General features: G+C 35.7%; 5 protein-coding genes across 7 annotated transcripts; all 5 read right to left on the bottom strand.

Moving 5' to 3' along the window:
• Positions 1-1,153: 1,153 nt before the first annotated feature.
• On the bottom strand, positions 1,154-3,456 carry LOC110416601 (AT-hook motif nuclear-localized protein 17-like). Its single transcript, XM_021428623.2, is given in 5 exon segments — positions 1,154-2,642; positions 2,645-2,821; positions 2,824-2,928; positions 2,931-2,964; positions 2,966-3,456. Coding segments are annotated over 5 exon segments (909 nt in total). The 5' UTR covers positions 3,347-3,456; the 3' UTR covers positions 1,154-2,430.
• A 4,926-nt stretch (positions 3,457-8,382) lies between these two features.
• LOC110417347 (Clathrin adaptor complexes medium subunit family protein) lies at positions 8,383-13,452 on the bottom strand. The gene is made up of 13 exons (XM_021429657.2): positions 13,294-13,452; positions 12,514-12,608; positions 12,035-12,238; positions 11,639-11,755; positions 11,405-11,533; positions 10,846-10,969; positions 10,138-10,241; positions 9,921-10,025; positions 9,617-9,711; positions 9,454-9,541; positions 9,283-9,343; positions 9,078-9,151; positions 8,383-8,727 (listed from the first exon to the last, which is right to left on the bottom strand). The coding sequence occupies exons 1-13, from the start codon at positions 13,349-13,351 to the stop codon at positions 8,629-8,631; spliced, it is 1,353 nt and encodes a 450-aa protein (XP_021285332.1). The 5' UTR covers positions 13,352-13,452; the 3' UTR covers positions 8,383-8,628.
• A 497-nt stretch (positions 13,453-13,949) lies between these two features.
• Positions 13,950-17,261, bottom strand: LOC110417348 (beta carbonic anhydrase 5, chloroplastic-like). 2 transcript variants are annotated; one of them, XM_021429658.2, is made up of 10 exons: positions 16,924-17,261; positions 16,701-16,837; positions 16,551-16,612; positions 15,912-16,019; positions 15,760-15,811; positions 15,510-15,623; positions 15,285-15,338; positions 14,683-14,765; positions 14,496-14,598; positions 13,950-14,391 (listed from the first exon to the last, which is right to left on the bottom strand). In XM_021429658.2, the coding sequence occupies exons 1-10, from the start codon at positions 16,937-16,939 to the stop codon at positions 14,191-14,193; spliced, it is 930 nt and encodes a 309-aa protein (XP_021285333.1). In that variant the 5' UTR covers positions 16,940-17,261; the 3' UTR covers positions 13,950-14,190. The 2 variants fall into 2 exon arrangements, with proteins under 2 accessions (XP_021285333.1, XP_021285334.1); XM_021429659.2 differs by having other exon boundaries at positions 13,954-14,391; positions 15,760-15,808; positions 16,924-17,244.
• A 1,475-nt stretch (positions 17,262-18,736) lies between these two features.
• LOC110417349 (transcription factor bHLH30-like) lies at positions 18,737-20,704 on the bottom strand. 2 transcript variants are annotated; one of them, XM_089783669.1, is made up of 3 exons: positions 20,553-20,704; positions 19,509-20,406; positions 18,737-19,408 (listed from the first exon to the last, which is right to left on the bottom strand). In XM_089783669.1, exons 2-3 carry the CDS (start codon positions 19,707-19,709, stop codon positions 18,917-18,919), a joined length of 693 nt encoding a protein of 230 aa, XP_089639795.1. In that variant the 5' UTR covers positions 19,710-20,406; positions 20,553-20,704; the 3' UTR covers positions 18,737-18,916. The 2 variants fall into 2 exon arrangements, with proteins under 2 accessions (XP_089639795.1, XP_021285335.1); XM_021429660.2 differs by having other exon boundaries at positions 19,509-20,704.
• Positions 20,705-21,832: 1,128 nt separating this feature from the next.
• On the bottom strand, positions 21,833-26,234 carry LOC110417346 (uncharacterized). The gene is made up of 8 exons (XM_089783668.1): positions 25,955-26,234; positions 25,216-25,383; positions 24,999-25,090; positions 24,798-24,840; positions 24,624-24,680; positions 23,214-23,324; positions 22,268-23,131; positions 21,833-22,165 (listed from the first exon to the last, which is right to left on the bottom strand). The coding sequence occupies exons 2-8, from the start codon at positions 25,378-25,380 to the stop codon at positions 22,064-22,066; spliced, it is 1,434 nt and encodes a 477-aa protein (XP_089639794.1). The 5' UTR covers positions 25,381-25,383; positions 25,955-26,234; the 3' UTR covers positions 21,833-22,063.
• Between the last annotated feature and the right edge of the window lie 425 nt (positions 26,235-26,659).

Below are 26,659 nucleotides of genomic sequence, written 5' to 3'. Positions count from 1 at the left end.
CCAGAAAACATGCACCAACAGCACTGTGCACCCACAAAATTGGTATACGGCCGGAAAATCTCAATAGAATGATAAACTCTGATAAAGACTGGTCTCAAACATGGAAAATCTCTTTTGAAAGTTTCAAAATTTTAGTTGTAGCATGTGAAATGCAACTAAGAAGTGTTTTTTTTTGGCTGGGGGACCAAAATATTGCCCTTTAACTTTAAAGGTATCAGTTTTTGTAGTTAGGATAGAAAGCAATAAGTAAACATAACCATTGAATTATCCTATTTTTTTAATGCTCTTAATTACTTATTTAGTAGTATTATCCTTTTAATAAAGTATGCAAATTAAAAATTGGGCAGGAGAGTCAAAATAGTTAGAAAAAAGGAGTTAATTATCTATTAAAAGTTAAAACAAAAGATTAGCTATTCAAAACAAGAGCAAAATAGAATTGAAAGAAATAATAGGGGGAGAAAGGGGGAAAATAACTGATATTACAATGGTTGTAGAAGATAATCGACTCTTGATCATTAACCCATTAATTGGAGACAAGAATCCTATTAATTGCTTGGATATATTGGGGAGAAAAGAATTAAGCTTAATTGATAATGAAGACTAACTCAAGCTTTTTTGCTTTCTTTTTTATATTATTATTCTGCCATGGCATAATACATACTTTATGAAATCTCTTTTTCTTTTGACAAGATGGTAGAACTTGATCTGAATTCTATGTAAAGGAAAGAACTTGAAGCATGTAATATTTCTTTCCCTTTTTTTTTTTTAAATTTTGGGTCAGAAATTAAAGGAAACTGAAGTATTGCATTCCTAATTAATGCCCGTTAATCGTCCAGTCATTGAATACTTCTGACCCTGCATGGTTGAGTCACCTGGCAAGAATTTTACATTCCCTCTTTTTTTTTTTAATTTCTAAAAAAAATAGTTTAGGAAAAAATAATTAAAAGAAGAAGCTTATAAAATAAAGAAAAAAGATACAAATGATGAGACATAAAAGTGAGGAATATTCTTAGGGAGCTGCAAATTGTGGCCTAGGGAATGAATCATGTTCTAAGCTTAGTATAATATGATAGCCTACCTTCATTGTTTTTAATTAAAATAAATAAATAAAAGGAGAAGAAGAAAATTATAATAACCTGCCAGGAAAATGCAATTCATGTAATGCATGCTTAAGTATTTCCTTTATTCTATTTTGTACGAAAACATTAATAGATGATGGTGAAACCCTTGAATTTCAAGTATTAATGCCGAAACCCTTCCAATCATATATAATCTGAAGGAACATTCAACTGAAAAAGAAAAGAAAGAAAACCCGAGGAGGCAAACAATAATAAGAAACAATCTCCAATTTAACTTTGAAGAAAGAGAAAAAAACGAAACTGACAGGATCAGGCAATAAATGTCTTATCTCCGTGATATATCACCATTCAGGGCCAAACACAAGTGTCATTTAACTCGCTCGGGTGGGAAGCAGTTGACAGTAGGCAGCAGGGTAACCAGCAGCTCAAGAATCAAAGAGTCTACGGAGAGGAAGGCCATGAGCCCTGCAACCCCTATCTCTGCTTTGCTTTCATCATGCCTTCTCTTCTTTTTTCCTATCCAAGAAAAGATCCAATTAGAAAGAGACAAACCAAAGTACACAGATGATCAGAAAGAAAAAGAAAAAAATAATACAAAAGTGGGGAATGACTTGAGAGCTTTGAGGAGTGTATTGGGTAAAAGCAAAAACTCCAAACACTCTTTTTTCGTCTTTCCTCCTCTTTTCCCTGTTAGACTGAAAAGAAAACTGGCAGGCACAACCCTAGCCATGTTTTCTTCTGGCACACGCTTTATCTAAATAAAGCAGGCAAAGGAAACAGCCAAGGAAAAGATCAATCGAATCAGCATTTATCTTCAGCCAGTGGCTGCAGAAGAGTGCAGAGACCTGTATGATCAGTTTCAAACTTCAAAGCAAAGCTCTCCCATTTGCAACCAAAATATCAAATAAATAAAATGGCAAAAGGCCTGCCACCGCAAAGAATCTGGCAACAAATCTAACATGTAATAAACAGAGAAGATAAAAGCAAACCAGTTTAACCAGAAGAAAGTTTGATTTTGATATATGGCAATCCATACGCTCGTTATAGAAGATTTTCCAGGGGTTCACCTCTTCGCTCAAAGCCAATGACTTTGCACCATCAGCTCAAACCCATTCACATTTTATCCAGAATAAAGATTAACTGCTGAATAGAAGATCAATTAACTAAAGATTTAAAATTTCAGACTAAACAAAGATAATTAATGATCATATCATGATGCAATAAAACACTACATAACCCCAAAAAGGGCCAAAAAAAAAAACAAAAAAAAAAACGGATTCTCTAAACTCCCATTAATTCACAGTGCTCTCCAAAGAAAAAAAATTTAAAGATAAAGAAAGAACTGAATAAACTACAACTTCGAACTCATTAGTAAGGCGGTGGGCGGTGGTGGTCTAGCAGTCGGAGCCCAAATCACATCTGACCCACCCAAATGACAACTATACATCGAAACCCCGCAAGAATCCACCCCACCACCGTGACCACTATCTCCACCGCCACCAGACAAAGGCGGCGACTGTCCTTCACCACCACCACCACCACCAGACGACACTGTATTCCTCGCTCTTCTTCTCCTGATAACCGATGATACGAAGGGTTGTTAAAAGTAGCAGCTACTATGAACACGGTGCCAGCTGCTACCAATGAGCCAGCTACGAACCCTCCAACGATCTGCCCTTGAGGACCAGCTAAAGAGATAGAGAACGTATTCGGCACGTGACACGACGTCGTTTGAGGGAGAACGTGGCGGAGAGAGATAAGATGTCGAATCTGCCATGGAAAGTTATGGTAGCTCCCGGAGTCGTTGACGGTTGACGGAGAGTTACGTTCGAAACGGTTCCAGATCCTGTAGTACGCAGATGCCAATGTTTTTGCGACGAGAGAAAACGGGAGATAGCTTCAACGATGTCGTTTCCTCCAGGGATTTCGAGAATGTAAGGACTCATGGCGGGCTCGGGTTCGCGAGTGATGATGACGGGTGGCTTCGGCTTGTTTTTGGAGCCTGGAGGACGGCCTCTTGGTCTTCGAATGACTTCAATGGTAGCTCCATCGCCACCGCTAGTACCGCCACCGCCACCACTAGGAGAGTGGAGTTGTGGTTGGTGTGGGGTCTTTGGTGGTAGGGGTGGTGGTGCGACTGGTGTCTTCAGAGTCAGGGGTTTGCGAATCGCGAGAGAGTTGGAAGTGATGAGAGAAAGGGTGGTTTGGGTGTTGGTGCTGTTGATGAGAGTGGTGGAGTTTAGAAAACATGTTGTTGTGGCTTTCATTTTTCGTTTCTACATATTCACCTTTCATGTTGTGGGGGGTTTGCCTTTTTTTTTCTCTTTTTTGAAATGGGCTCCTAATTCTTTTCCTTTTTTCTATAAAAAAATATAATTTCTTTGTCATGTATGATTGGTGAGAATTTGATGTGAGATTTTGTAATAAAATAAGGGGAAAGAAATTTAAAAGGCAAGAAAAGAACAAGAGCAGGAACAAGATGGAATGGAGGGGAGTGGGCTGTGGGGGTAGAAAACCTCTAAGGGATAGAGAGAGAAAGGAGCAGTAGAAAGAAGAGAAGTGTGGCGTTTGGATTTGTTTATAGGGGAATAAATAAATGGGCAGGGATCGAGAGAGAGAGAGAGAGAGAGAGAGAGAGAGAGATGGGAGATGGGGGAAGGGGGAGGTGGGTGAGCTTTGAAACCAAGTAAAGACTAATGGCGCCGCTGGTTGGAGGTAAAGTAGGGTCCACATCCACCGAGAGAGAGAGAGACGCAAGAAATTGACAAAATGGGAAAGCATGGGACATTGGTTAGCTAAGCATTGCACCGCCTTTGTTTTTCTTCAAGTTTGAAAGGAGAGACAGAGAAAGAGGAGAAGAGTTTTGGCCTTTGGGTCCTCCCGACTCCCGACCGAGTGGATTGACAATGACTCCTTGATGTTCTTCTTTTGGGTCATGGGGGATGCCCTTCCTTTTTTTCTTTTCATTTTTTCATTTTTTAAACTCCATTCACTTGGGCTTACCACAATTTCCTCTTCCCTTCTTTCCTTTTTCGTTCATCTTTGTTTGCGTTGGAGGGCAATGTTTTATTGTCTCTACTATTCTGATAATAATTCTGTCCGCTCCCCAGTGTCTAAGTCTACCTAGCCGAGACTGCTGTCTCTCTCTCTCTCTCTCTCTCTCTATGTTGAAACTCTCAGCTCACTTACTTTGACAAGAAGGGGGTTACCTTCCCTATTCTCATGTGCTTAACATGTTAAAATGGCAATGGGGTTTCCTTTTGTTTTGTGGTGGGTAAATTGGGTATATGCATTAGCACTGCTACATGACTCGATTCAAGGGAATTCAAGGCTTACAATCATTTTGCTTAAGAAGCACATTTTGGAATTTTATGCAACCCCAAAAAGTCAGAGATGATTGCTATTCTATTTTTTTTTTTTTAAAAAAAAAGGAGAAATGTGAAAAGTAAATATCAAAAGTGGGCCCAAGGAAATCCTGTCGCATGCCATATACCAAAAAAAAAACCCTTTAGCCTTCTCTTCTTTCACTGTTGTTGTAATTCAAGTGTAGGTTTGAGTACGCGTACCGTATGTAGGGTTTCGTCGTGTGGGGTCTTTCTTAACCGTTACCTTCATTTTCCTATCACTTTCCTTTTTTTATTATTATTTCGTAAATTAATGTAATATTATTTATACATATATATATATATATATATCACAAAGTCAATTGAAATCTTATTTCTTTTAACTGTTAACTTGATATAAAATTATTTATTTTTTAAATGACACAAAGTTGTAAGAAAAAAAAGATTTTTTTATTTTTTTTATAAATTTTACTCTTAAAGTAATATAAAAATTAAAAAATGCTACCTAAAATTAGTATTTTAAGGAAACATAATATCCCAAAAAAGGATTCCCATTTTTTAAAAATTAAGTTATTAGGAGACATTCTAAAACAATAATATAAATATTTTATTGAGATTAAAAAGAGTAACATGTTTAATTTAAATCTAGAAAACTATTCGTACTATATTTCTTAATCATTGCATTGCAAGAAACTACACATATAGAGCATATCATTATATATATATATATAAGATCTTAAACTACATAAGACAACCAATTCTTTTACATCTTATAAACTCATTCATTAATCTCATAATTCCAGTTGAAATCCCAAATCTTTAACACCATAATATTCCTTTAAAAATACGTTATTTATATCATTAAAAACGAAATTTTTTTTAAATACTATTTATGACAATTGATGTACCGTCAGAAGAGAGAAAGAATGCATTTTCTTCTTTATTTTTTTTTTATAAAATAAATACAAGTTTATAGTGGAAACAATGAATCTGACCATAGACTATTGATGTAGGTGGATAGCAGCAGCAGGGTTATTTCTATTTTTTTTTTTAAAAAAAAGGCAGCTGGGTTCCAAGATAAGGATTGCATAACAAGTTGAAGCTGATTGCCCAAGAATCTTAGTTGAAACTTACACTTTTAAAGGATAAAGAAGGTGTTGCTACGTAGCACCCGCATGAAAAGTATGGGAAAACTTGACAAGTTAGGCTACCCCATTCTATATGGTCCAATTCTTCACCCTTAATTTATTTATAGCAACTCAGATTCGTTACTATATTTTGGGGAGCATCCCCGTATCTACTTTTCTTCCTTGTTTCTTCCAAATTTTTTTTCTTCATTAATTTCCATATCTCTAACTAATTATTACCCATTAATGAGCATGATCCATTCTTATATTGGAACAAGTTTTTGGATTATAATCTTGATAGACAATGAAACTTTTTACGTTGAGATTATAAATCAAGATTAGAGTTATTTTGTCGGTTTTTAAATTATTCGACTATTCACGAATTTATGTGTATTTTGATTATAATTTTATGAATATTTTTTTTGGGGGGGACTGAAATTTATAGCCAAAGCTTTAGTCCAAAGCATGGGATAACTTTAGCACGGACAAAGCAATGAAAGGATAAGGAAAAAAAGCAGAATTTGCCTGTTTGAGTAACTAAAATCGAATAAGACATGTATGCAACAGCATCGGAAAGTAAAACATCAGCATAAATAAGGAAATATTGGCTTTGAAACAACAGATTTTAAAGGCAAAAGGTGAAAGCTTGACTCAGACGTTATAGCTCCCCTGCTGTGCCGATTGGTGTAAATAGTAAAACAAACAAAACAAATTTTATGCCTTCCCTGCTGCATAATGCCCTAATTAGCAATAGATTAACTTATAATTTTATCCATATTTAATTTCTTTTATTTTTTTTTTTAAGAAAAGGAAAAACCCAAATTCTTTGTTATTTGCCGTGCGTGTTTGACGCATTTGCAATGGGTTTCCAAGGGCGGCTTTCGTTTTTCCTATTATTTTATCATTTGACTCTGTGAAAAAGTATGAGCCAATTGGTGGGGAGTGAGAGAGAAATGATGCGCGTTTTCCTTCACCGTTTAATGACACCGAAGAAAAATATTTACTTCTCGATGAATGGAACACACAACAAGGATTGATAGTTAATAGCTGACTTCGATGAGGTTTATTGAAAAAAATAAAGAGATTGGATTAGCCACTATGTTAATTAAATAGTTTTATGGAGTTGAAATATGCGGTCATCTCAAAGCATCTAAGGCTCCTTTTAGTCATTTCCTTACTAATGCCAAAACAAAAGAGTAAATATTTTATTATTTCAGTTGCATGTCTTATCTATCTGATTAAATCGATTGAAAATAAGATATTTAATTTAATTTGTATAAGATAAAGTGTGAAAGTTAAAAAATGTTTATTAAACCACGAGATAACACTTAAAATCAACTCATTTTTTACGAAAACGATTTAGATTAACTAAGTAAAATAATAAACTTTAAATGTTTAAGGAAATTTAGTGAAAATGCTTGTAGGAACAATGGAAAGTTTGGGGTAAAGCTAAAATCACCACAATGCTTTGTGTAACTAGATGAATACAGCATCTAACTACAAAGCTTGGGTTGGCACTGAAAGAATCGAGAAAAAACTAAAAGAAGAAAACAAAGGGCTGCCCACGTCAGAGGTGAGCTATTGCTTGAATAAAATAACGACATTAAATACCTAAGGGATCGACTAGTTTGACCGTTAAATTTGCGTAATATAATAACATTGGGGAGGGGAATAATCAGAGTTGAAGCAGTTCTCTAGAAAAGGGTGGAATACTTTTAGTTTAATTATTCATAAGTGTCTATTTTTTTTTTCTTTTGACCATTCTTCTATTATATTTTATTGCTGGAGTACGAAACCTAATCTCATAGGTGCCAAATTTGAGTTTTGACTATGGTAGCATATTCTGTCAAAGAGTCCTGAACCGGAAAAAACACTCTACCCAGGACAGCTCTCATTGGTTACTTGGATTAAGTTGTCGGATATGGAATTACAATAATTGAATAATACTAGTAACCAACAATGGAATAAATTAACCAAGGAAATGCCTTAATGAAGGCAAGTTAAGGATATTTTTAAAGAAAAAGGAGAATCAGATTACTAGATGTAAAGCATTTGTTTTTGTCAAAATGAAGGTAATGGGTGCTCCACGTGTCCTTAAATGATTGTATAATAGAAGTTTTGGATAACTTACTTAGTGCAAATCCTACAATTATAGGCATAATTTGGAGTTTAATGACAAGCAGGAACAAAAAGGAGACACAGGTAACAAATAGTATTAGCCTCATTCCCTGAATCGCTGCGGACGAAGCGGGGAAGACACAGAAAGAAAAAGGAAAGCCAACAATTCCAGGGACTAGGTCCAGTAAAGAAACCCAACTTTTGTGGGTCGAAACTAGGCTTTCGAGCTTGAGCAAGAGAAAATGCTTGGTCACTGGAGCTGATCTTGGTCTTCCAGGCATCGACAAGAGCAGCCGGTTTCAGCCTTTAGACCGGGCAAACCTGGTTAAGGAAAGTCGGAAATCTGGAAGTCGAGAAAGTTCAGCTGTAAAGACGAGGCACTTGGTGCTTAAGAGGTGGAATTTCCTGCCTAGGAAGATCAGAAAAAGGCTGTATGCAAGGTAACGAGGCAAGCATGCCTTTGCAAAAGCATTGAATGTTTGTTTTCGTTTCTAATAGTAGAATGTTAATACCATGCAACATTTGCAGGATTTGCCAAAGTAGGGTTGTTCAACGTTGGCTGAACAGCTCTATATCCAAGGAGTGGAAAAATAATTGCCGAAACTTATTAAATTGAAACTAATTCTATCAAAGTTAATGGAAATTTCAATGCTTAATGTTCATTCAGATATTAGGCAGTAGACAGTAGATTACCTGTTGCTCTGATAGCATGAGTTCAGGAAGGCTTCTTAAATAACATATTTTACCAGTTGGAATTCTCCCATAACCAGCAGGGGAAGAAACTGTACTAGATTGTCTATTCAACATCACTAATATACAAATTAGATAAATTTCACCAGATGATACAACTTGAAAATATGGTGTGATTCAGCAAAACTGTATAATCTAGTTCAGAAAAATAAAGTGACACCAAGGAGCCGACAAATATGAAACATACAAAAGAATGGAGATTCCACCATATCATATTCGAGCAACATATGAATTGGCCTGAGTAACATATCTCACCCATCGATATGGATTATAGGAACTAGATTTCTTCGCTATCTGCAAGTATTTCACCTGTATCAGGAGAGAAATTTTGATGTTAGGAATCTTTGAAGCACTTTGAAAATAGAATTAGGATTTAGAAACATTGCTGAGACCTCAATCCTTGTTCTCAGTGCTATCAACCTGCTTGAATAATTGACTTTACTACTAAACAACAGCCCTTATATTGTTAACTTAAAATCATCTTTAACGAAGCATTCTAGATGGCAAGAATAAAGATCTGATAGATGATATAGCTTCTACATTTTAACCTCTTCCATCCCAGGCTTTATCATAGATCTGATAAAACTTTTGCTTTTATCAGCCAAAATATGGAGGTCTCAACCCACAATAGGCAATCAGCACTAAGACAGTATCTTTACCTGAAGCCTTGACGCATTATACATTGGTATTGTGAAAGTCATGCTAACTGGTCCAGCTTCCTTTGTGATGTTTGCTGAATTAAAACATAAATATTTCATCAATGGAAAATGAATTTAACACATTCTCAAATGAAATTATCACATTGAGAGACAAAATTTAGAAAAAGAAATTCTTTTGAAACAATAAATTATGGATGATACGTACCATGTGATTCCTGTGAAAATGTCAGCTTTGCACGAAGTGTATGTTCTGATCCACCAACAATCTGCCAAGCATAGCAAAATCATGATTAACACATCGAAAGGGAAAAAGCTATCACGTAACTGAAGAATTTACTGGTGAAAACTTTTCAAAGCATCGGTAAAATATTTTTACCTTCTTTAAACCCCATTCTAGTTTCTTGTTCGCTTCTTTGAAATCTGTTCTTTGCCCAACAACTCCAGGTTCCAACTCAAAACTAGCTCTGAAAATTACCAAGTTTAAAAGATGCAATCAACAGAAAATGTACCAAGTATAAAAGACGGGAAAAGGAAAATACCTGGTAGTATACTTAGGAAGTGGCATCTGCACAACAACTGTGTTTGCGGTAATGTTTGAGGGGAACTCTGCGCGTACTTTCAGAATTACTTCTGCCTAAAATTTTAATAGCACAGCATAAATAATTGAAGCAGGCAAATGCTCAATAATTTCAAATTTATTATAGAACTAAACGAATTCGTACATAAAATAAGTTCTTTTCATCTCATTAATATTTTAGGAAATATTACATGCTTATGGGTATGAAAAAAAAGGGATATAATGAAACCATCATGAAGTATGGAAGTCAAGAAATACAAGCTCACCTTAAGGTGTCCTGCTTCTTCAATTAAACAGTTAATACGAAAAGGAGGCTTGAATTCCTGTGTCATTCTGTAGTTCATGACAGGAAATTCACCATCTGGTGGTACCTGAAAGACAATAGCAGAATGAAAACATGTGCCTGAATGATGCAAAAAATATTTATAGTCCCTACAAATCTCTGCACAATGTTCTAGATGCTATCATCTAAGTTTCACTCACCAGAGCCAGGGTTCTGTCCATATCAAAACTATCAAGACGCACTGATTCATGAAAATTACAATCATCGAGTATCACAGGCCCTGCACCAGATGAACTCCTATAATCTGCCACAACAAGCAGACCCAGTAGAATGGCAAATCATTGGATTGAAATAGTGGGTGAAATCGATATTGCCAAGAACATTCATATCAAAGACAATAGTTGCAGCATGTTAAAGTTGAGAATCGTCGCTGAATAACATAGCACTCAAACAAGCAAATGAAATAATCCTCTTGAAACAACTTTAAAAAAATAACTTCATCAAGCACAAAATCAATTATAATAAGTGGCAATAGTGCTTATTAAAAAATTATACTGGATTGAAATAGTGGGTGAAAAGTAGGTGCAAAAAGTAGGTTAAATGATATTGCCAAGAATATTCATATCAAAGACTAAAGTAGAAACATGTTAAAATTGAGAGTTATGGCTGAATCTCATAATACTCAAACAAGAAAAGGAAGTAATCCTCGCAAGCAACCTTAGAAAAAATAATTCATCAAGCACAAAAACTTGGCAACAGTGCTCCTCACGGGGCAACACAGATCTCATATATTAGAGCCTTCATTTCAGTTAACTATTTGCGATGAAAACTTGAAGGCAGCATCTCTATAGAAAGATGATTCTCAAAAACAAAACTGTATAATTAATAGGAATGTAAGAAGGCAGTACCATAGACTGATCCCCCTCTTCCTATGCTCAGGTCTTCATTAAGTGCTAATCGGATTTCTGGATTTCCTGTCAGATAACTTTTCATTTGAATAGTTCCATCAATCTCAGAAGTCAGTATATATCCCTGTTTAAAACATCATTGAATTGGTTAACTGTGGTCCATACAATTATGCACTACATCATGGGAGTGTGTGTATGTGTGGGACAGCAAACTTTTTGTTTAAAAAAATTATTACCTGCAAATAAACAACTGCACAGAGAGAGAGAGAGAGAGAGAGAGAGAGAGAACTTTGAAAATGGGGAGAGAAAGAACAGAATGGTAGTTATTGAACTTAAGTTTATTCAAAAAGAGAGGGAATGGGAATAAATAGTAAAAAACAAGCCACCAAATAAGATAATATTTCAACTCATCCACAACTATTTAATGCTACCCAGTTGGCCTGACTCAACTCAACCAGTGATTGTATGCATTAGTATTAGATTATAAATGTCAGATAACTCGAAATTTTGTACAATTTAGAATGTTGAATCCCAATATAAAAAGAATGCAGTTACTCACACTTGAGCTAAATGTGACACTGATTTTCTCAATTATATCCACAAAAATTTCCTCTCTCTTCCGACCTCCAGGCTCATTGGCTACAACAGACTTTGTAACTGCTGTCCCAGGCATTCTTTTGGATCCTTGCTGCATGCATCCAAATTTGAGAAATCAATTGCTTCACAAGTGCATGTCGATAAAAAAGAGAGTACCATTTATTCGAAGGTTAATAATCACATAATCTCATCATACCATAAAGATGGCAGCAGGGCCCAGAGGTTGCAAACGTGCAGCATCAACCACTATTGGCTCATTAAATACATAAGACTTCAAAACTTCAGTAGATGTTGTTTGCACATAACCGAAGTCCTAGTGAAAAAAAAAGTAGGAAGGGTCAGTTTAAATCTTTTCTGAAGAACAGTGCATAATAAACAGTGAATACTTCACCAGAGTAACAAAAGTTTAGCACATTTCATTGGAAGCAAATAATTTTTCTAATGTAGAAATAAATTCTAAAATGCAGCCTATTATAAACTAATATTGACTTCTTGAGCTAACCCATGATGCAATAATCCCTTAGTTGCAGCAGCTTTTCACAAAAAATAGTAAGAATATAGCACTGACAAGTTTAGTATGAAAGAAACTTACAATGACTTCGTCAAGCAGCTCATATACCAGTACAAAATTTTTCCGCAGTGAATCTTCACTTAAAACCCCTAAATAATCTTTAATGACACGAGCAATCCTTTGCAGAAGTTCCAGGACAAGAGATGGTGACACATTAACCCTTGTGGTTGCAACAAACAACAGCCCAACAACCTTCACATGGAAGTAGTTCACGCCATCCACATTCTATCGATCAAAAGAAATATATAAAACAATTAGAGCATTGCATCAGCTTGGATACTATGATAATCAAGTAATAAAATATCCATCAGAAAATAAACTGGCCATTGAACCAAAAAATAGGAAGTGAACGAACCAATCAAGAAAATTTAACATATAAATAGGTATATGTACCATGTAGAGATAAAATACATAGATTACTCCCTTAACGCAAAATCATTTGTTCCGCCTGTATATAAATATACTGCCTGAATTACATTCTTTAGTAAGATAATACCTACAAAGACAGGGGGTGCCTCCTCTTGTCCATCCTCTTTCCAAAACTTAACTTTACGGAAGAATATCTCTGCACTTCCTTTTGCTACTTCACCGCGATCTGCAGTAACAATTGTTTGTTAGTGTCAAGGGAAAACCAAGTCTTGGACTGTAAAAATCTTTCCATTCAATAGAATCAAATCAAAGGAAAACATATACCCGCTAATCTTAACTATCTTGCATTAATCTACATGTTAAATTGCCAACCATGAAAATTCATATAAACGTCAAGAACTTTCCATAGGCATCATGAATTTCATTATCCAGAAATCCTCATATAGTTTGCAAGGCCCTTTATTCCTATTAATTTTACAGAAAGTTAACATGCAAAATCGATTCCAAGCTCAAATCATTCGTTCATCAATGGAGAAGCAATGACAGCTGATCCAAATGGATTTGAAAATTAAGGTTCGAAAAGGGAAAGAAAAATAAAGGCAAAAAATGAGAGCTAAATCAGCATAAATTATATATTGAAATGCAGCCTAGGAGAAGGATCGTTTTACATCCTATATTTTTCTATCCAATTGAACTGAACAAGGATCGACTACGAATTAATCCAGATCCATGAACTCAATTATCGCGCAAATTATTGAGAAAAACTTAAAAGTAAAGGATCTGAATAGAAACCCTATATCGCGAGCTTTCAACGAGAAATAATTATAGCGAAAGGGAAAAATAAAAAAGAAAGTGAAGTTTAGATCCAGAGAGAAAGTAAGAGGAGGAGAGTAGAAGAAGATGGGACTGACAATCGCGAAAAACTATGTTATCGCCTCGCTGAGAGAGCACGAAGAACTGAGATATCATGATTTGGGCTTTCGACTCGTCTCCTCCCGGTTTTCTTCTCTCTGCAAATGCAGCTCTGATTTTAATTTGTCTTTGTGTTTGTGCAGCTTTGATGTTACCCTTTTAAGCTGAGGTTTGTTTTCTTCTGTCACTTTGCATGTGTTTTTAACCTCTTTTATGAATATTATACTTTGACCCCTTAAATGGCTTCAAAATTTAATTTACAGCCCTAAGGTTTTCAACTTTAGGGTGCGATATAAGTTTCGGATATTATTAAAAAAATTTTGTTGACATATATCATAAATTGAATAGTAAAATGTATTTAATTAAATTTTTAAAAATATATATTTAATATATTATTAATATATAAATATGTTAATCATTAAATTAAACACCTTCACTTTCTTAATATATAAATTTAAAAGTTGAAAACTTTAAAAATAACTATTTTGTAATTTTAAAACATTTGAATGACTTTTGTGCTTTAACTTTTTACCCGTTTATAAAATAACGCCATATGATTAAGTGATAATGTATAAACATCGTATATTAACAAAATTGAAAATGTAAGATTAATCATCTTGACCTCAATATTTAACTTACACTGTCCAAATCTACCACCGATTTAGCTCCACAATCACATTACTGAGTTCAAGATCGATCTAGCAATTGCAAAATGCAATGTGGTTCAATTCATTTCCACAAAAATCTGTATTATAATGTGGCTTAGTAGTGATATAATTTTCTTGGTTTATAACAATGATTAGTCCCTATGAAGATCTTCAAATCAATTTTGTTTACATTTTCGATCTTTACGGGAAGGAAGATTTCTATCTATGATGGATACAAGGGCAAGACAATCAGCACCAAAGTTCTTGGTCTTTGACTAAGAGCCTGGCCCCTTCTTCACCACTGCTTCCCTTGAAATCAAGCGTCCACTTCTCAAATGTACAATTCAGAAAATCATAGTATCCTCCATGAACAAAAAGCAGTCCTTTCCTCACCCTGTCTTCTATCCAGGAATATGTTAGCAAGTTCAGTAGTGAGCGGTTTATGGATTCCTGCAACAAAATTCGATGGAACCCTGATGTTGAATATAATCCCTCCATTAACGTAGTTTCCGGTACAGAATTTTGAAATGATGATCTAAGAAGAGAGTGGTGACCTTCTCACAGAGTCTGCATTGTTGATCAAAGCTAAGGTGGTTTGCCGCAGCTTCTGTTCTTAACTTGGCAACTGTCCCAGTTGTAACCCAGCTTTTGATAAAACTGCTCAGAACAAAAACAAGCTCCAATGAGCAACATGAGCAGGAAATTTACCATGAGTAATTAAGAGGAGTTATGTATCATCACCTGGAGTCTCCATCGTCTCGCATGCTCATAAGGGTTTGAATTCCTCCACAGCAACTGTGACCAATGATTAATATGTTTTCAACCTACTGATGGCAAAAACGAATTTTATATCCAAATTAGGCAAGGACATGGTATATCAGAGACACAGACATGGACAAAATTTTACTCCTGATCTACATTTTGAATTCATTCAGATCATGCAGCCCATTCAGAAGCACGTAAATCAATGCTTCACAAGAAAACCATTAAATTCTGCATCGAATCCTCCATTGTTAATGAATAAGTGTCCCAATCTGTTTAGACAATGAATGCTTCTTCTTCTCTTTTTATATGATCATATAGGTGGTAAGCATGCCCTCCTTCAACTCAAACCTGTTAAATACTAGTACTAGAGTTTTTCAATGGAGCATTTCCTACATTTTAAATTAAGCAACAGACCCAAATTAGAAATAACCAGAATTAAGCTTCATCAAGGAAGAGGCAAGGTTGTTATCGCCCGACAATTCAGCAGTTCCAGCATGCATTGTTCATAAGCACATTCGAGGAAATTTTGTCTTACAGAGACAGAAAACTTAGCATGTATCTTGCAAATAATCACTTACTTCAAGAGTTTTTACTGCAAACTCAAGGGCAGCATTAGTTTCCGATGGTCCATTCTGGTGAATAGAAAAATGACAGAACGGTGTTATATGTTGCGAAGAATAAGGCAGATTATTTGTTTTCCACGCTTGGATATTTAGAAATCCATAAATGTCAGTTACAATTGAATATGATAAGGATATGGAAGAGAAGAGTTTCGGTAAAGTTAAGCACCATGGGCCAAATACCTCAAACGGAGGAACAAGATTTGCAACATTTCGAATCATGAAGGCTTCTCCAGGTCGAAATCCAAGAATCGTAGAAGGGCATACCCTGGAGTCTGCACAAGCAATTACCATGAACTGTTTTTGAACTTGTTAGTAATCAGTCAAGTTTGACAGACACAGTGAAACAGATAGTATCATACTAAAAACAGGATAATAGAAAGCTTAGAAGAGAGTGATGATGGATAAGGGATAAAGAGAGTCCGTTTCTTACCTTGGGTGATTGAGCTTCTTTAAGGGTTTGAAAATGCTCCAATTCTTCCCTGCTTGAAAGGGAAAATTTACTAGGCATACAAAAAAAAACCTTTTTTTTTTTTCACATGAAGGAAAACCTCATTTACAATCAAACAGCTAGGTGGTACTTACAAATATTTGTGCTCTTTAAAACTCAGAAATCTCTGTTTCAACTCATCAAACAAGTCCACCCTGACACGCGAATTGCTTGAAACCTCCAACTGTGAAACTGTGGTCCTCCTAGAGATGGAGAAGGCTATGATTAAAGTAGGCAATGCAAAATTGAAAATACCAGGAAATTTAATGGAAAGAAGAACTATCCTACTGTAAGCAAAAGTCATAGATGCATTGATGCTGGCCGTGGAATTTCATCAATTGAAATCATCATCCAGGTTTTCTATTTTACAGAAGGGAAATATGTGGGAACTGGGAAGGATTGGAAAAGGAAAATTGGGTCCACATAAAATCAATCTAAAGCTTCAACAGTAGCAAAAATTTGCAGAATCAACAACTCTTTTGACGTATGGCACCGCCACCAACTGGGAAAAAATAAGATGAAATTCTAAGAACACCAGTCCTCCTAACAAGGTCCATATTGCTTCCGTTCTTTACAGAGCTAAACTGGTTAAAAGTGACCAACTGCTGAAGCTATACGCTGATGATTCGATTGAATCGGTGCTTGGACTCTTAACAGGACCAAGAACTGAATTTTAACATCGAATGACTAATCTCTTAGAATAACCAGAAAAACAGATTTCAGAAGTCAGATACCTATTGATATGGGGTGAGGACGATGATCCTGATTGGTTGTCATCCACATCATTCAATCTCCTCTATCCAAGTATATCAGTTAGAAAGAAAAACAGAATTAAGGCATACAACTTTTGCTAGGAAAAAGGACAAGTTGAAGAAGGAACGTACCGCCTTTGAACGAAGCCATTTCCTTGGGAAACTGAAAACAGAGTGATCAGTAAGATCAGAGAAACGTGAGCAATGAAAAGAGTCGACAGGTGCCCGCAATGGCCTTGTTGCTGATACAAGCAATCGAGCTTTGGATCCTGAATTTAACGTTTAGATGTCAGAAAATTAAACCTTCAATATACTCTGTTATCTCAGTGTTTTCTAGGATAAAGATTATACTTACGGATTAACCAGGCCATCTTTCTCCCCGCCTTTGCATTTGCTACGGTTTAAACGACCTTAAGACACTTCATTTCCTTTTGTCTTTATTTCTTCTAGGCATATCCATTGATCGGTTCTCCACATCATTACGTAAAATTATTTTCCACTCAGTTTTTTTTCTTCCAGGATTGCTGGCAGCTCGGATATCAAATACTAATATATTGGAAGATACTGGTGTAATATTAAATAAATAATTGAGAGGGTGACGAAGACGCCTAAGGCATGCTTATCCAAGCAAATCATACACCAATAGTTATCCAATCTTTATGGGATCTGAACAAGCAAAACCCTTCTTTTGCCCTCTCGAAAACTTTGAAAATGCCAACTCAAAAACCAAAGTGAGAAATGGTCCCCGTTCCCTTCAACTGCCGAGTTTATGGTCAACAGTCATTCAAAGCAACAAACTAGTGGCCTACATCCTTTCCCAAGCGACTGATGTCTGAGCCAAGCGAATGGACAGGTTTGGTGGTTTCATACATCATATCCAAAGTTCAAATAAATTAATTATTTTTGTAAAATTAATTAAAATTAATTCAATATAAAAAATTAATTTAATTTAGATGGTTTAGGGTTGAATCAATGAATCAAAATTTTATATTTTTTACAAATTAAATGTTAAAATTTATAAATTTCATCTCTAATTATAAAATATATAAATAATTTAAATATAAAAAAATATATACATTTACTCCTTTACTTACATAATTACATCTTTTATTACATAAATCATCAAATTAATATTTAAGATTTAACATAACACAAAGTTAAAAAAAAAAAAATTTAACATTTACAAAATAAAACAAACACAAAACCATTATCTATCATAAATTATCGACTTGAACTCCTCCATGACTTAACTCTTCACGTTTGTAAACCATATAACAATTGAAAGAAAATAAAAATATATAAATAGTATAAATTTTTTTAATAACAAAGCAAAAGAATATTAAAAATGAAAACTTTATGTGAAAATTTATAAAATTTAACATTTATCTCAATTGAAGTGTGAATAATATATTTGTAAACTCTTTACATCAATCTTGAGTACTAATAAGGGCTTATATAATGTTAAAAGCTGATTCAGAACGGTTGGAATCGCCAACACATCACAAGTTATTTAGACAAGGATAAATAACTTTTGACTATTGAGTTTCCATCACTTCAAAATGTCAAAATTATATATAACTTGTAACTTCGTATTAATATAGATTTACAAATAAATAAAATTAATATTAAATTGTTATTATTAAAATTTATATATGTATATATAATAAATTAATATATTTTACATATATTATTAATTAAGTTTATTATCAATTTTTAAATATATATAGAAAATATTACATATATTAATATAATATATATAATTAGTTTGGTTTTTTAGTCAAATTGATCCAAAAATTTTAAAATAAAAAACTAACTAAAAATCAATTAATCAAACCATTTTACTCTAATCACATTTAATTTGACCGAATAATTAATCTAAATTGATTCTGTTCACTTCTAATTAATGTCATTTTTATAGCTAACTTAACCACGTAGCACTATGTAAGGTTCACAATTTCACAATCGGGATCAAGTGTATTCTGATGTAACATTAAAATATGACGGTAATTAGTTCAAATTAAATCTATCATCGATCATTCACATGAAAATGAGATGTAATGTCAAGTATGGGGAAAAAATAAGTTCAAAGCAATCTAATCTATCATATCCTAATATTAAAATGAATTGCAGGTTCATATATGGACGACAGCTGTCCAAAAGGCCTTTCTTACATAAAGAGATCTCAATTTTTCATTTGCAATCAAACATTAACAAAGATTTTTTTTTTTTTTACATATCAGTCAAGCAACAATATCAGACTAACCTCGTTTTTCATTTAATTTTGTTTCCTATACAAGATATAAGTACATTGTACTAATTTACTTCTATCACATCAACAATATCAATTATCAAACACTGTCAACCAAAAACCCAGAACCATTTTCATTATCCGACGCAATAACCCGAGCCCGTTTACGCCCCTCCCCGTGGGCCAGGACAGACACCCGATTCGCCACCACATCCTTCAAAGCCCGTTCCAAGGGCCCAATCTCCTCGACATCGCCGCCCCACTGCATCACCACAACGCTCTTGGTTCGCCCACCAACCGTCGTCATCTCAGCCCGAACCACCCTAGCCTGAACAGACCTGATCACCCGATTTAAATCGTGGTTCAAACCGGGCCTATCCTCGCAACAGACTGTCGCCTTCAACAACTTCGCTTCCTTATCATAAAGGCTCAAAGCCGCCTCGTCGCGTTCCCCTGGAAACGGCCACGACTCAAGCTCCGGTTGGCTTTTACTGCAGCAACCGTCAACGTCACGTCGCGCTACGTCTTCTACTTGCCTCCTTAGCTCCCTCACGTGATGGACAACCTCCGCCAGCAACGAAGCTTTATCCGTCTGTCCAAAAAATACCAACAACTCAAAAGAAAAAAAAAGAACAAATTATATAACGTTAATGTAATAGAATACTTGTATTTTCTTTTATTTGGTAAAGAACCTTGGTGGTGTTGGGGAGGAGAGAGCGGAGAGTGGAGAGGTGGGCGTTGATACGTTGCCTGCGTCTCCTTTCAGCCTCCTTGTGACTCTTACAGGCTTCCGTAGATTTTTTCTCTGACAAAGTCTTGATGGAATCCTCACCCTCCGTTAAGTTGAAGGGGCTGTTGTTCTCTAACCCACAGAAACTTTTCAGAGGAAACATTTTCTTTTCTTATGATATTATGGTGAGAACAACAAGAAGCGTAGTAGAGGAGAGAAGAAGAAGAAGAAGAGAGTGAAACGAGAACTGTAGTTTAGAAGAAGTGGAAGTAAAAGAAGAGAAGCACATAGACAGGCACTTATTGGTTTTTTTTTTTTAAATTTTTTATTTTTCTAATCGATGATTATGACTGTTAATAAAAGGTGAATTATCGTTCTCCGAGGTGGGATTTGGTTGGCGTAAAAAACAAAAACCAACAAGGGAATTTTAAAAGTTGGAACTAGTAAAAACAGAATAATGGTCAAAACTCACTTAACTAGTAAGTAAGCATGATCGATAAGTAATTTTGACTGTTAATTGGGTTTGAAACTTTTACTAATACTAATTGACGTGAAGAAAAGAGGAATGGGGTTTGGTGTAAAAGAGAAACGGGGAACGTCTGGGCAATCATATCCAAATGTAAGCTTAGCAACGGCACATGAGTCACGGCGGCGCCGACAGCTTTTACCCGATGAGAGGGATCAGGTAAATGATGATGCGGCCGACAATGTCATCGACTTCACTGCTTCACTTTCACACGCATTCCCCTGTTTTTCTTTTCTTCTTTTCTCTCCACTGCTGCTGCTCACTGCGTTGTTTACTTCCACACGATATTATCATTGTTATGATCAAAGTCTGCTTCTTGTTCGAAGCCATATCACTGTGTCAGTCAGGTTCGCAACTTGTTTAGAATTTGCTTTCAAAACGGGACAAAATCATACTTACTAACTTCATGTTATCTCTGAATTTGCTTTCAAAGCAATGAGTGAAAGTACGCTAATATGTATTCTCAACCTGGTTACTTGCCTTGTAAAAGCCACACGAACCCTCCGGTTCTTGCATATGTTTAGTGGATATATCGGTGACCAAAAATGGGACAAATTTTGTTTTTTAACCGAAGAAATTTCAAGTGAAGAAGAGGGGCAATCTGTAAAAATGGCATGTGAGAGTGTTGGGTAGACCCCCACCAGATCCTGAACGTCGCAGAAAGGTGAGATCAACATCTGATGCCAGCGACCCCGACAACATTGGCGAAGGGATTTCCTACATCTTAAACACTGTGAACATGACATTTCCTCGCTGCAATTGGCATGTTTCTAGGGCCCCGACTCATGTCTTGGCATAGAATGAAAATTCATTGCTACCCACCGACTCTAGCAACTAGCAATTCACACATGGAGAACAGGATTCTCTTTTTCTAGTAATAGAATAGTAGTATATATATATATATATATGCATTTATTAAAGGTTACAGAATACCTGACACATGGAGTACTTTGAGAAGCATTTTTAAAAAACTATTTTTCACATTAAAAATTTGTGATTAATCTTCATATTATAAATGAATGAAAATATATTGTTACTGTTAAATAATTAAACTTGTAAACTATGGTGATACTGATGGTAGAACTAATATGGAAGAGACATGCTCCATGTTGAGTTAATTAATGCACGGGATTTCACCTAGAAGGAAAAACAAGAGAAGATCCTTACTGATGGTAGGCAAATGGTCTAGCGTTCTTCCATATTCCACTGCCAAAGCCCCAAGACTGTGTGGGACCAACGTCAGAAATAACAGTTTGACACCGTACCGGGAATCCGCCTCTTTCTTCTGGAAAAGCTGAAGTTCAAAGGTTAACGAAAGAAATGGAAACGAAAAGGGCAAAACAAGATGTCAAGAGAGATGGGACGTTGGTTCCCATAGGCAGCAAAATGGAAGGTCCTTTAAAGGCAAAGCAAAAACTGGGAGCACTGTTCAAACTTACGGAAGGTCCAAAAAAGCTGCCCCCTTTTTTAATTTTATGCACAAGCAATGCTCGTTTCGCTTTCTTCAAATTTGGTTGCTTTATAACCCATTTTTCGCTTGTCCCCCGGTGCTTCGCTAGGAAAAGAGCAAAGCCGAGACGTGGGCAAAAGCACAAAAGGATGAGAGGTAAGAGTTTGAAACCATGGAGAGAAAAGTGAAAGAAAATGGGATGGAAAGTTCTTAATCTTTGTTCACAGAATAACATGGTAGGCTCTAGTTGCAATTGGGGGTAGCATCCATTTATCCGCATACTACTAATTAAGTTTCAATGAGAACAAAATTAAAACTGTTCTAAGGACTTCTGGTCATTGAATACTTTCACAAAATATTCAAGGATTTCAATGGGGGCAGCTGTAAATCTGCCTTATGCTTATCGATGAACTAGAGTTTTGTACCATACAGTCGACAGCTATGTCATTATGACATCAAAAGATGACTGCAACAGTAGCATGCCATCGGACATGATATTTTTGCAACTTGTCATGACAAACTTGGTTAAATCGAGTCCATTCTAATGGAATGGTGAACCAGACGGTGCAATCAAACCAAGACCTTGCATCACTCTCATCCTTCGGGCGCTTGACTTGGGAGATTTTCCTGGTGAAGTTCTCTCCTTGTAAATACAATTAGATTAGAAAGTAAGTTTTTTTTGCTGGGACCAAAAAGGAAAAAAAGACTTGCAGGAAAAATTGGGAAAAGAATTGAGTATACTCACAGAGCTTGGACTATTAGTCTTCTCCTTTTGAAGCTTATCTTGTTTAGGAGTTCGGAATTTTGTGCCATCAGAATCCAAGCCCTTTGGGTTCACCTTTTTCTGCTCTTCACCTTGCTTAGAAGTTTTGCTCCTTTTTCCTCCCTCAGAATTTGAAACTTCCTTGGCACTTCTAGTATTTAACCTCGTTTTCTTCTGCTCCCTATCCAGCTTACTGGTTTTTCTATTTGCTGTGCTGCTTGATGACCTAAGGTTTTTGTGTACACTGCCTTGCTTGGGACTTTTGCTTTTCACTTCATCTTTAGCACTTTGTTTATCATTTGTAAGTTTCTTCTGTACCCCACCTTCCATGGGTGCTTTGTTCTTAGCTTTTTCACTGTTACTTGTGCTCTTTTGCCTGGATGTCTTCTGCATCTCCCCAGCTGGGACTTTTGTTGCCTCACGAGCTCTTTTCCGAGTTGGCTTGCATTTTTTCTGCTCTCCATCTTGTTTGGAGCTTTGATGTTTTGCTCTTTCGTCCACAATTTGGTTATTTTTCCTCTGTTTCTTCTGCACCCTCTCTTGTGCATTGGCTTTATTCTTAGCTTGTTTATGAGTACTTGGGCTTTTTCGCTTGAGTTTCTGCTGAATCTCACCTTGATCAGAAGTCCCGCTCCTAGCTTTGTCCTCAACATTTGATCCATTTTGCCTGGGATTCTTTCTTCTAGACGGGCTATTTGGTTTGAGTTTCTTCACAAGCCTATCCTTTTTAGAAATTTTCCTATTTACCACATCCTTAGTGCTTGGCTCATTGGATTCACGTTTCATTTTCACCCCATTTGATTCTTGAACCTTTTTATAAGGTGCCTCACCATCATTCACATCCTTCTGCAGAATAGTGGTATCAAGAGTATCAAACGCACATACAGATAACAAATTTGTCCAGCACTCAGAAAAAACCACTACTCACCAAACGCTTCCTAGCACTATGTCGCATGGTGCTTTTATTGCCCAAAACAGTGCCCATTGAATATTGGCCAAGATCAGCCTTCACTGCTTTACTTTTCCTAGCAGTTGCAACCTGTATTGGCAACCAGGCTTACATGTTACAGCCACTTGCCGAACAAGAGAAACTAAATACAGCTTAAAATTACAAGAATGTAAGATGGCAACTAAACTTAACAGGATTTGAGTCATCCCCCTTATTCCCTTTTACTTAATTTTGATTCAATTTATTTACTAGTCCAGGATATAGATCTTCATAATATCAAATGTCCATTTGTAGCAAAAAGGAGAAAACATAATGCCCAAGATGTTAATTTGATAAACATGAGATTAAAACATCAAGTTACCACGCAAATTGGTAGTGAATATGGCAATCCTAAGAATGTAATGTAAGGTCTCAAAAACACAGTTTAGCGTGCATATCTTAATAATGCTGATTACATCATGAGTCTAGACTCTAGAGGTAGTAACTTTATGGAGATTCTATAAGGAAAAGGCCTAGGTATCTTTAAGGTATCTAATCTCTTTATTTAATTTGGTGGGTGAGAAAGGAGATAGACATCAGTCCTTAGAAGTTTGTAGTTCTAAACAGTTCTTACCGTCTAAGAATTGCACATATGTGAAGAACCAGTAGCTAAGTTACATGGGATTGCAAAAAGCACTCATTGAAGTGCACAGAAGGTTTCACTCTTGATCAAGGCAATCTCAGATTTGGCTCAAAAAAGAATTTTTAATACTAAACAGAGGCCAATAAACCAGCTACGATTAGTTCATAAAACATTCTTAGGTGCTTATAGGAGATTGAATTATAACATTATCCTATGAGGTTATTAATTTGTTAAAGCTCATAATATCAAAATCAGAAAGTGGAACTGATTTAACACATCAATTTCTTTGGATGTAAATAATTCGACTTTCCATTCAGGTGACAAAAATAAAATCAATCTTCCAAGGCTCTGTTGTTTGCTTCTGTAGTTTCTTTCAGGATAACCAAGCCAGTCAATTTGTATGCTATCCATCAGATGTTAAAAGATCATTGCAATAAAAGTTGTTCTATCATATTGTACAATTGCAACACAATAAACAATGTATTGGGGCATATGATCTGATTAGGAATGAGCAAAATAAAGAAGGCTAACCAGTAGAATTAGATCCTTGGCTTTTGGTTTAATAGATTTCTTACGGAAGCAATCCCACAGCCATATCCAAAATGATGGAAGAACCATAAAGTCACAATCTGTAGGAGCAGTTTACTAACTATGGCAGGCAGGTCTGCCCTACTAAGAACCAACTTAAAAATAACCCATAAAAGGAATAGGGTTTTGATTGGTGAAAGGAAAAAATAAGGTAGGGGAGAGAAGAAGAAACCTATTACCTGCTCCAAAGATTTGTCAAAAATCTCACGGCAACTACCGTTATTCTGCTCGAGAACCTGCCAGTATAAAGACAGCATGTCAAGATGATTACTAAAGTAATTGAATGCAATAACAATGCAGTCTAACACACGAGTGGTTGAACCACAAAGATGGAACTACAGGATCAACCTTACCATTTTAAACTCAGAATAGTATTTCATAGGGTCTGCATATAAGCTGCAGGGGACATATGACACACTTCAATCCTTGCATGCTTTTGATGACACAATTTAAATCCTTACAAGTTCTTAAGACTGGTAAAATCCATAAGACAGTTTTTTATCTTTCCCTCCTCTAAGAAACACAACAATCAAGCAAGGAAAGAGAGAACTGACTACTCATAGCTCCCATATAGACGCACAAGCACCTCTGCCTCTGATCTATTTCCAGGTTTACTGCTCCCATCAACACTGTTCTCATCAACAACCTGACACGATATCAAGTTGATAAATAAAATCCACAGAACTGCGTAATTCCGTTGAAAAGGCTAATCAATTTCTAGAAGGCCGCATAAACAAGTTGCAAGACCAACTAACACTGCATTACGCATACCAGTGCTGGCCACCACGAGTTTCCATGGAGTTTAATCCATATTAAGCCTCCTAGCGACACCGCTCCTTCCAACTGCAGGGCTGCAGATTCCTCCTCACCATCATTGTTATCATGAATTTCCGCACTTTTACCATTCGAAGCTTGTCTTTGTTCTGATCTACACATAATCTGGTTTCAAAAGCCAGTATGTAAAAGACATATCATACATGATCACTAGTTTACCATCATAAAAATTTGCCACCAAAAAGTAAAACCCAAAAATATTCTTTTGATAGATTTCACGTAATGGGTCAATTAAAACCCAAAAAGTTACTGTAATTGATTGTCTTTCCATATACACCACAGTTTCACTTTACATATCCAAATCCAACAGAGTTCCGAGATATGTTGATTTAAAAAGCAAAGGTTACCTCAACAAGGGTTAATAAATGTCATAAATTAACTCTAATATGTGATTATATGAGCAAATTCTGACAGACACTGGAAACGGGATTCCATCTTTACCACTCGTTTGGTTAGCAGGAAATGAGACGAAAGTGAAGTGAAAGAAAATTTAAGACCATATCTTTTTCATTCTTAAACCAAGCAAAAACCAAGATTTCAGCTACTTTTTCCAACATCTTCTCAGTAACCGAAGTTGCATACGCAAAAAAATGGGGAAAAAAAGGGAAAATGATAAAAAAAAAAAACCAAAAGATAAAGGCAAAAGGAAATGTAAAGATCAAACGGAAGAACTTACAGTCTTGGAAAGAAGAAGAAATGGAGCTGGTCCAAGAAGAGAAGAGAGCCAGTAGCTCTGACGCAAATGAAATAAATTTATAAAAAAAAAATTAATAGCGAGTGAATGGAGAGAGTAATGAGAGAGACTCTCGAAAAAACCCAATAACTTTCTCTGGGTTGATGCTTGGTCCCAGTGACTTGATGACGCTACAGCCTCTACAGCCTAGCCTCCATTGCCTTTCTACCTCTGAGCTCCCTTTCAGCTTTTATCTTTTTGTTCAAAAAAAAAAAAACGTTTCAGGCAACTTTATTTATGGCAGCTTTATTTATGCCCTTTTTTTTGGTTGATGCTCACAAGGGACTGCAAGTTTTCTTTTCGGTAAGGCAGCGTTTGGTTCACATCATAAAAAAATATAATTACATTTGGAAATCTATCTTTAATTTTGAAGACAACGTCATTTAGTTCGTCAGACATATTTAAATTTGCGTGTTTAAGGCATAATTTCATACTCACCCTCCTCTAAAATATTTTCTATTTTGGGACACTCACTTTTTTACTTTAATACCCTTACTTTAACATCGTTATGGTCCAAATTGCTGTTGAAATGTAAGGTAAATTACAACCAAAACCAAATAATTATTTTATATTTTTTTATTTAATGGTAATCCATAGCTTTGTCATGAAATTTTCTTTTCTTTTTCCTTCTTTTACTTTATATATTTT

Source organism: Theobroma umbraticum, unplaced genomic scaffold (assembly GCF_002168275.2).
Source record: "Theobroma umbraticum cultivar Fairchild unplaced genomic scaffold, ASM216827v3 scaffold_51.0, whole genome shotgun sequence".
In the NCBI taxonomy this organism is placed as follows: Eukaryota; Viridiplantae; Streptophyta; class Magnoliopsida; order Malvales; family Malvaceae; genus Theobroma; species Theobroma umbraticum.
This window is presented reverse-complemented; position numbering and strand designations above follow the sequence as displayed.

What these genes read in the sequence shown, in the direction of transcription:
- LOC110417348 (XM_021429658.2), bottom strand. An exon ending in AAGAAGCTCAATCACCCAAG is followed by an intron (nt 15,624 to 15,759) that starts GTAAGAAACGGA and finishes GTTCAAAAACAG; the next exon opens with TTCATGGTAATTGCTTGTGC. An exon ending in TTGCAGTAAAAACTCTTGAA is followed by an intron (nt 14,766 to 15,284) that starts GTAAGTGATTAT and finishes TGCCATCAGTAG; the next exon opens with GTTGAAAACATATTAATCAT.
- LOC110417349 (XM_021429660.2), bottom strand. Translation starts at nt 19,709, where the DNA reads ATGTTTCCTCTGAAAAGTTTCTGTGGGTTAGAGAACAACAGCCCCTTC. An exon ending in TCCTCCCCAACACCACCAAG is followed by an intron (nt 19,409 to 19,508) that starts GTTCTTTACCAA and finishes TTTTTTGGACAG; the next exon opens with ACGGATAAAGCTTCGTTGCT.
- LOC110417347 (XM_021429657.2), bottom strand. Translation starts at nt 13,351, where the DNA reads ATGATATCTCAGTTCTTCGTGCTCTCTCAGCGAGGCGATAACATAGTT. An exon ending in TAGAATGGGGTTTAAAGAAG is followed by an intron (nt 9,344 to 9,453) that starts GTAAAAATATTT and finishes TATGCTTGGCAG; the next exon opens with ATTGTTGGTGGATCAGAACA. An exon ending in ATAATGCGTCAAGGCTTCAG is followed by an intron (nt 8,728 to 9,077) that starts GTAAAGATACTG and finishes CTCCTGATACAG; the next exon opens with GTGAAATACTTGCAGATAGC.
- LOC110417346 (XM_089783668.1), bottom strand. Translation starts at nt 25,380, where the DNA reads ATGTGTAGATCAGAACAAAGACAAGCTTCGAATGGTAAAAGTGCGGAA. An exon ending in ACTCGTGGTGGCCAGCACTG is followed by an intron (nt 25,091 to 25,215) that starts GTATGCGTAATG and finishes ATATCGTGTCAG; the next exon opens with GTTGTTGATGAGAACAGTGT. An exon ending in ACTATTCTGAGTTTAAAATG is followed by an intron (nt 24,681 to 24,797) that starts GTAAGGTTGATC and finishes TTATACTGGCAG; the next exon opens with GTTCTCGAGCAGAATAACGG.